Genomic DNA, 9,220 nt, shown 5'->3' with positions numbered 1-9,220 from the left:
AAGCATTGGGATGAGAGAGATTGTTTTCTAAGTTTTGTTTTATTACTTATATTAATTTATAATTAATATTCATATTTATTTTATTATGATCTCTTTGTTTTTCCAGCGTAGTTCTCAGCCTCTAAAACAATGCATCGCCAAGCCACTCCACCTGAGACTCAGGGTGTGATTTCTGAGACGCAGGAAAAGTGCATTTCAGCACTTGCTCTCTTCTCAGAACAACAGGATGGATTTTACCATTACCCTGAACAGAAGGGCTATATGCTCTAAAGCATATGCCTCAGCTTGGTGTCCTCTTCCCGGGAGCCTCACCTAGGACTCCTTTCAAGGAGTCCAGGCTCCCTTTTCCCCCTTCATGGGGATGATGCAAGCCACTATCCATGCTTGACCATGTACCACAGCCAGCTGGCAGACAGACCCTTCCTTTCTTGATGCAACTCCCAAGTCAAGTCCCAACCCTTTAATGTATGTGACAGTTCTGTCACTTCCAGACAGAAGTTGAGTGGAGCAGTTTGGGGTGCCTCTCTTGTGTCTTTATCCCCAGAAAGCTGAGCTGTCCAGACCCCCAATTTCTGTCCCTGGTTCCAGTGACCAAGGGTGTTCCCTGGGTTTTCTCTTCTGCTCAAGGGCAGTGGACCTGACCAGGTCCTGATTCCTGGCAGTGGGAGAGGGAGCCAAGAGCTGCCCGACTACATGAAGATATACTCTGTAAAACCCCTTTCCATGGTGAGCTGAGTTATCCTGGACTTCAGACTCGGGGAGGCACTCAAATCCCCAAACCTCTTTCCCAGTACAAGAAAAGCTCTGAGTCCCAGTTCTCAGAACTGCTCCACAGAGCTTCCCTTGTGGATTTCAGTGGTGCTGTCTTTCCTTCACGGTTGCCATGAGCAGAAGTGAAAGGTCTCTTTGCCAGCATTGTCATGGCAAGAGCCTTCCCTCTCTTCACCCTCTCCCTCTTCTACTCCCTTTATGGCTCAGTGTGCTTCTAAATAAAAACCCCAGTCCCCACTCCACTTCCCTGCACCTCCTTCCACTGGGCCCCTCTGTCTTTCCCGAAGGCTCAGCTTCCTGCCATCGCACAGACAATGATGGTCCCATCCTCCAAGGGGCATTTAGTTTCAAGAACAGTTGAAAGACTTGGGGATGTTTGGCCTTAAAAAGAAGGGGTTTGTAGGACCATGACAGTAGGCCTGCATACTGCAAAGGACTGTCACATAGAGGAGGGAGGAGGTGAACCAGGCCCAGTGGGTACAGTTACAAGATGCATCTAGTAACTAGAAGGGCTGCCTGGGGAGGCAGTGGCCACCTGTGGCTGGACAGCAGGGTTTTCCTGCCCTGCCAGCTCAAAGAGTCAGTGATCTCATGCCCACCTTTTTTCTTCCCTCAGCCTGAAAATACCCCAGCAATAGGCTTTTCTTATGCAATGGCTTAGAACTTTTGGGAAGCAGGAAATGAATGGGTGGCCATCAGCCAAACGGGGTAAAGGAAGGACACTTTGCACTGGGTACCTGAACCTGGCCTCTTCTGTTGTCTTAAATGCCTAGGATAATTTTCAAATAAATGCTCCAATTTTTCAGTATCCACTTGCCCTTTCTCCCCTGACCACTCTTCCTCTAGCCCTGCCTGGGCATGTGTGCCCCCCCACACGCACACACACACACTTTCTGGAGTGCTGGTCTCATTCTGGGTCCCCTGACAAATAGGATCCCAAAGTCAAAGGACAGACATTGGCAGAGTGAGCCCCATTGGTGCACCTATTCAAGGAGTGCTCCTGCTGTGGAGGGCTCTGTGGTGCTCCATAGTGTCCTCACGGTGTCCAAACCAGGAGTGAGGTAGGGTCAGACTCAGCGCCTTTCCTGAGACTGAAAGAGGGATGGCTGGGGAAGGTGCTTGGCCTTCTACAGGCGCAGGGGTTCTTTGGTTAAGTGAACTGTAGGAGCCACCCAAGTCCAGTCTCTGGGGTCCTAGATCTTCACCAGATACAGGACAGCAAGCCCCTCCTGATGGCGGGCCTTCAAGAGAAATCTCCAACTATATTCCCCTGCAGCCTTTTATATAATATACCCACTTCTAGAAACTGTTGCAGGACACAGGTGTCTCAATCCCCTGCGACCCCCTGCAGCAAGAGATAAATGGAAAGAATTAGGTTGCGAGAGCTATTTTTGCCAGTTTCCCCTGTGTTTGCTTTTGAATTACTCTGCGGACATGCTGCCCTGGGCATGCTCTGATTCCAAAGAGATAAACTGGACCCCAGATGACCAGGGAGCCACTCTCAGTCTCTTAGCCACAGCTCCAAATTGTTCTCTTTGGCTGATGCTTCACTGCCCATGGCCTTTCACAACCCTTAACCTGGAAATCTGTTATCTCTTAATTCAAGTTAACAGAATTGGAAAGGCTGTTTGAGTGTCTACCGTGGCTTTAGACTGAGCTCAGAGAGAGGTAATAATAGCCAAGTCCTGTAAAAATAATCACCATCTCAGGTGCTCCCATTTTAGTCTTCAAAGGGCCTTCACGTTGTCTTTCTGTGTGTGTCTCACAAAGACAGGGAATAGTATCCCCGCTTTGTAGATGAGGAAACTGGACATCCTTATATAGGAAGAATCCAGAATTCAAATCCAATCTATCTGACCCTGAGTTCAGTTCTCTATAGTGACAGCTAACACTTACATGAAGCTTAGTATTTGCACTGAGACACAGAGAAGTTAAGTAACTTGTTCCAGGCCATACAAATAAAATATGACAGGGTTGGGATTCAAACTCAGGCATCCTGGCTCCAGAGCCTATCCTCTTAAGCATGGTACCACATTGTCCCTCTGAACACACAGCTCTGGCCTCAAAGAATATCAGTCTAGAAGCAAGATAATAGAACTGAGTTTAGAATATGTGGCATAGATCATAAACACTAATTAAGCTTAGGAAGTGGAGGGATGCTAATTGCCAAAGTTATTGATAAAACATCTCACTGGGCACTGGGGTGACCAGCTATCCCAGTTTGCCTGAGCCTGAAGAGTTGCCTGGGTGGGACACAGGACTTTCAGTGCTAAATCAGGAAAATCCTGGGAAAACCAGGACAGTTCGTCACCCCACTGGGCTTGCCCCATCTTTCCCCAGATGCTTAACTTCTGAAGCTGGCCCTGGGGGTTGATAGAATTTGAACAGGAGGTTGGCAATTTTGCATCCAAGTGAAAACTGGACTGGGCAGTATCAGCAAAGAGCCCCTCAGGGCCAGAGCCACAGACATGTGATGAGGAACAGTGGTGGAAAATGAGAGAGGGATGGCAGTGCCCAATCTGAAAAGGCTCCAAATATAGGATGGAAGAGTCTGGTGTGGTCTAGTAGGTAGAACGAGCCACTTAACCATCCAGAGCTGGGGATTGTGTGGTGGTTGTATAAATGGTTGCAGAATGCTGTCCTTGGTCGTGCCTCTCCTTCTGCAGTCCTGCCTGCCCCCGGTCCTCTCACTGCTCTTCAGCTTGCCCCGCCCAAGGGATGCTGTGGGAGGAGAGGGAGGCATGAGGGGGTCTCTGGAGCTTGGGCAGGGACCACTCACGCTCGTGTTTCTCTGTGCCTCCCTGCAGATGACTGCTTATGGGGCTTTCCTACACAAGGGCTCTTTTTGCCGAAACTACTTCAACATCTTGGACCTGCTGGTGGTCAGCGTGTCCCTCATTTCCTTTGGCATCCAGTGAGTAGGACTCCCTTGGCCCCATATGGGGGCACACAAGTGGAAATGGGTGTCAGAGAGGATGACCAAGACTCTGGAGGGCATTCCTGCATGGCCACCGGTGTGACTGTGACAGGAACAGGGTGGGGCCCCTGCCTTGTAAAACATGATGGCTTTTTGTACACGTCCTTAATGGTGTGACACTTGGGGGTATGTCGATCCAGCAAGAAGATGTTTAAATATCTGGATCTTGCCATGACAGGCAGGGCCGGGCCCAGTTATAACAAGAGGAATGTCTCCAGGGCCTTCCTGCCTCCTCCACCACGTGCCCAGTGCCCTTGGCTACCCTCAGCTCCAAGGGCCTGCCATTGCCGTGACCAGCTCTGATCTTCCTGTCCATCTTCCCTCCCTTTCTCTCTCCAAAGAACCTGATGAGAAGAAGGTGGGTGGGGGAAAGAGAAAGAGAGAGGGGAATTACCGATTCTCAATCTTGGCTTCATAGTGGAATCACCTGAGTGGTTTCAGGAAAGACATTTACCTGTATCCCTCTCCCCAAGTTTTTATTTAATTGGTCTGGGGTACAGGCCTGGGCTTTAGGAGTTTTAAAAGCTCTCCAGGTGACTCCAGTGTACAACCAAGTTTGCCAATGTGCTCAATTAACAGGATCTGATTACTAGTGTCTCCCAAGTTCTATCTGCTGCTAATGTTAACCCTGCCCTTCAACCTCAAAGCACTTTCACATGCACAATCTTCTATGGTCCTCACAAAAAAGCCTACGAGGCAGGCAGGGCAGGGGCTGTTACCACCATTTTATAGATAGGAAAACTGAGGTTCAGGGCATGAGACTTGCCCAAGGTCACACCAATTGCAGAGGAAGAAGGGTCCTGGGTCTCCCTTCCCAACGGTGTTTTTATGGTAAACCTAGAAAGAGCGGACATGGGGGCATGAGGAGTGAGACCTTTTCTGTGATCATCAGTTGTATTATCCCAGCTGTCTGCCTAGGAGCCTACAGGTCTAGATTCTAATCCCAACACTACCACTAAATTACTATTTAACCTGGAACCAAGAAACACCCCCCACCTTATCTGTGTTTTCCCCCACCTGATCTTAAAATCCCTTCCATTGCCATTCAGTGCAAACAGACTCCCTCCCTGAGACACTGGGATAAGTAGAAATGACCTTTAAGTCCTTTGGGATAAAACAGCCATGAACCAGAGAAATTCGATCTTTCTACCAGCTCCCTCTTGAGCACATTATCCTGACCTCATGTAGAATGAAATCAGCCCTGTCTGAGGTGTCATACATTTTTTTAGGTCCCAAGGTGGGTACAAGCTCTCTGAAAGTTTGAGAGGATATCTCAGTCAGGGTAGTGTGTGAGGGTTGGGATAGACCCCACCTGGGTTGGGTTGATGAATAACTCCAGAAACCATGTAGGCTTCCTGCTGAGGGGTTTCTGGGGAGAACTGCACCCTGGTGCCTCATTTCCACTGGGGAACAGAAAAAGCCTGAAGCTCCCAGAGATCCTGGCCAGGCCCTAGCATCCAGGTATGCAGGACCTGCTGTGTAGAATCCATTCTTTCAAGTTCCGAGTGTGCTATGAACCAGTGGGTTTCATATATGCACGTAATGGGCGACTACCTAGGACACATGTTTGGAGATCCAGAATATCTCCTCCCCTGCCCATCACCTCCAGCCAACAAGGCCTGAATCTCCACCATCTAATAAAGTTACCATTTATTGTTCATAATATGTGCGAAGCACACTGCTAGATGATACAGATATGTTTCTTCATTTAATCCCTGCAACAACCTTATGAGGCCCACTTTACAGATGAAAAACTAGGGTTCAGAAAAGTTAGGAAATTTATCCTCAGTGAATTGGCTGTTAAGTGGCTGAGCTGGGGTTTCTTTTTTTCTCTCGTCTAAAGCTCCCCTGAGTAGCACATTATAGTGCTAATGACCCGTGGTAAATTGCTTTTCATATTATTTACACACCCACAGGAAGTCCCAGAGTCAAGTCCCAGGCAAGTTCTAGGCTCTTCTGGGGGGTGGGAGGTGGGAGTAGAGAATGGTCCCAGGATGAGAAAAATCCCCCAAAACAGACTTTACGCTTTCTCAAGTTGGCCTGGGGTCAGCCTATCAACACACCCCCTCACCACCTTATTTCCTGCTCCACCAAAAGAGGAGCTTACTCGCCTGCCCTGTTTCCCTCTCCCAGGTCCAGCGCAATCAACGTGGTGAAGATCTTACGTGTCCTGCGCGTCCTCCGGCCCCTGAGAGCCATCAACAGGGCCAAGGGGCTAAAGGTGAGAAGCATGTGTGTGGGGGGTAGCCAGCAGCCCAGCAAGCATCTACCTGGCTGGGGGTTGGCAGAAGTTAAACAAGGGGATGGGGGGGGCGGTGGGCTGGAGGGCGGAGAAATAGCCAGAGCAAGTGGCTGCTGTGTGGGAGCCTGGACTGTCCTGCCTGTACCACCAGCTCCACTTCAGGAGGAAGAGAACAAGGACAGGCAGCCATTCAAAATCAGAACTTCTAAGCAAAACTTTCACAAAAAGGAGATGCACACACAAACCCAGGGCCCTACATAATGATGAGGTCCCCATATTCCTACCCTATAAAATGAGAATCTAGCAGGGCTTTTGTCCCTAGAGTCACCTAGAGCCCAACAGGGGACTTTGGGTTCCATTGGATTCCATCGCCATGTGAACCCGGGAAGGTGCTTTGCTTGTTTGAGTCTGACTTTCCCCCTTTGGCAAAGGGGCTGCCCATTTAGCCTCCTCGGAAAGGCTCATGGCTTGGCTGAAGGAAGCTCAGGCTGCAGGCACTTCCAGAACCCCATCCCTTCCCCTGCCTTCTCTTCCCACTGCAGCACGTGGTTCAGTGCGTGTTTGTTGCCATCCGGACCATCGGGAACATCGTGATTGTCACCACGCTGCTTCAGTTCATGTTCGCCTGCATCGGGGTCCAGCTTTTCAAGGTAACATCTTGACTCTGATCTGTGCTCCCGCTTCCTTCCCCTCCTCTCAGTATTCCTGAGAAACAGAGCTGGCAGATACAACCAAAAGAGGACAGCGGCCTGGGTCAGACTTGGGATGAGTGGAACCTCCAGCCACCCTCCTCTCAGCGTCCCCCAGGGGAAGAGGAAGAGCCTGGAAGGAGGTGCTCTCCACCAGGCCAAGGACCCCTCGCCCTCACAGCGCAGCCTGCCCTTGCAGTGCCTGCCCATCCTTCTAGCAAGAAAGGGAGAGGGCCTCTTATCCTCTGAAACCTCATGTCAGTCACCCGCTTAAAACCCACAAGGGTCCCCTGTTACCAACAGCATCCAATCCACCCTTCTTCACCTAGCTTTCAGAACCCTGCATCCACCCAGGTTCTCTCTCTCACTGCATCCAGACAAGACCCCTCCACTATGGTGAGGCCGGTGTCCATGGTCTCTGCTCTTTCTGCCTTAATCCTTTTATTTTTGCTCTTCTCCTATCTGAAGCATCCTTCCCCCTGCCCTCTCCCACCGACCATATAAATTCCCCTGATTTCCTCCCATCTAATTTGTCCCTCCAAACCCTGTTCCACTTCTACCCTTCCTCAGGCCAGCTGAAAGAGTCTAGCTTTCATGGAGTAGAGTTCCTTTTTTTTTTTATTTTTATTTCAGTGGTACTTGCAACACTGAGCATCTTTATTCACTGCCTGTTTTGTATATACAAATCCTATCTTCCCAATTCAATTCTGCTCTCCTTGCACTTTTCATCCCAAGTCCCTAGCATAGTGCTGGGCTATAGAGATGATCACTAATCATTTTTTGACTGATTCATTGATTAATGAATATCTCCAATCACTTTGTTCTTCTGCCTTCCAGGGAAAGCTCTACACCTGCTCAGATAGTTCCAAACAGACTGAGGCGGAATGCAAGTGAGTACAAGCAGCAGGGCAGCCAGTGCCAAAGCTAGTTAACTCTGGGAGGTTGGTGACTTGGCCTGAGAGGAGGGACAGCCCATTCTTTCTGAGATGGCACTGACATTTGATCACATTGACATGACATGTAAGATTATCTATTCTTGAAAGGTCTACCCTCTCAAGTTCTTTCCAATGGCTAGCACGGTGGGGTTTAGGCCTGGCCAGTCTCATCCCACCCAGCAAGCCAGGAGTCATTGGTGGGCCAGGTGTGAAGGGAAATGAGAGACCCAAGAATTAATTCTTCCTTCTTTCTCAGGGGTAACTACATCACATACAAGGACGGGGAGGTCGACCACCCCATCATCCAACCCCGCAGCTGGGAGAACAGCAAGTTTGACTTTGACAATGTTCTGGCGGCCATGATGGCCCTCTTTACCGTCTCTACCTTTGAGGGGTGGCCGGAGTGAGTATACAAATCAAGGCCTGCCCACCCTGATATTAGAGGTCAAGACATTCCCCAAGTTTTATTATTCTCCCACACTCCTTCCCAGAAGTCATACTTACCTGTGTCCTTCCCAAGCAATGAGGGTTTGTTTCTAAAACAATCTGCATTCCATGGTCACTGCTGAAACATAGACTCTTCTTTTTCTAGAAGATGTCAACATTTCAGAAATTCCAACCAAAAATGAGCTTCGTTTATCTTCCCCTCCCTACCTCAGAGTGAGCCCCAGTGATAGGTGTCTTTGTCATTACTCTCACAGCATCTAGGAGTGGGGTGAGTTTCTCTAGGTATGAGCCCCTGGATTACCATAGGATTCAAGATTACTGCACCCAACACGCACTCAATGTGGGAGAGGTGGCCAAGATATCTATCTTTTAGATTCTACTCCCATCTCCTTAAAATAAGCCTTGCCTATAATTACAGTGAGACGTAAGAAAGGGACAGAAGCCTGAGTCCAAATTCCTCTGCAGAGATAATGCCTAGACCAACCTGGCTGGCCTTTTACACTGCGTCACCTCTACCAGGCTGTTCCATATATCTTGTATAGACACCTGCTTCCCCATACCCCCTACCCAGTGTATTCCAGGGAAATTATTATTTAAAAGTGAGAAAATTCTAAATATTTCTAAGTCAGTAATAGTAGATGGATCTGATATGAGAGTCACCATTCTTAGGTGGTAAAATATAGATAATACCTAGAGAATAACCGAGTACTGTGCAGAGTAACAAAGGAAAGAGAGGAGATAATCCCTATCCATGAAGAGGAATAAGCATCATGGGCATGTAGTCCAGGCCCAAATGAATGGCATACACATGTAAACTACCTAAGTATGAATCCAAACCATTGCCGATGATCTAAATAAGCCTGGGTCATTTTTTATCTAATATTTCTATCTAAATGGATATTTGCTCTCAGATAGATTTATTTTATATTCATTGTAACATCCTCTGAGTCTATACCAGTTTGCAAAGCTGTTTCAGTGTTTACTAATATTTCCAGTATTTGAAATCAATGTCCATGACTCATTTTACATTAAAATAATTTTTGACGGTTTCAAAACACCCTCCTTTTAGACATTATATCAGCCACCCTGCCAGGTAGGAAAGTCAGGCTTATTGTCTCCATTGTACAGATGAAGAATCTGAGGCTCTAAGAGGTTAAGT

At 48.3% G+C, this 9,220-nt stretch overlaps 1 protein-coding gene across 14 annotated transcripts in view; it reads left to right on the top strand.

The window, feature by feature from the left end:
- Nucleotides 1-9,220, top strand: part of CACNA1C (calcium voltage-gated channel subunit alpha1 C) — a 720,546-nt gene that overhangs the window by 618,755 nt on the left and 92,571 nt on the right. For all 14 annotated transcript variants that reach the window (XM_088025853.1, XM_088025852.1, XM_028121052.1 and 11 more), the window contains 5 exons: nucleotides 3,579-3,685; nucleotides 5,882-5,969; nucleotides 6,533-6,640; nucleotides 7,517-7,569; nucleotides 7,871-8,017. In XM_088025853.1, coding sequence (XP_087881979.1) covers nucleotides 3,579-3,685; nucleotides 5,882-5,969; nucleotides 6,533-6,640; nucleotides 7,517-7,569; nucleotides 7,871-8,017 — 503 coding nt within the window. The remainder of the gene's footprint in view (nucleotides 1-3,578; nucleotides 3,686-5,881; nucleotides 5,970-6,532; nucleotides 6,641-7,516; nucleotides 7,570-7,870; nucleotides 8,018-9,220) is intronic.

Source organism: Eumetopias jubatus, unplaced genomic scaffold (genome assembly GCF_037043125.1).
Source record: "Eumetopias jubatus isolate StellerSeaLion01/CBP00866 unplaced genomic scaffold, mEumJub1_p1.0 scaffold_8, whole genome shotgun sequence".
Classification (NCBI taxonomy): domain Eukaryota; kingdom Metazoa; phylum Chordata; class Mammalia; order Carnivora; family Otariidae; genus Eumetopias; species Eumetopias jubatus.
Note: the sequence above shows the minus strand (reverse complement) of the source record. Positions and strands in the feature narration are given on the sequence as shown.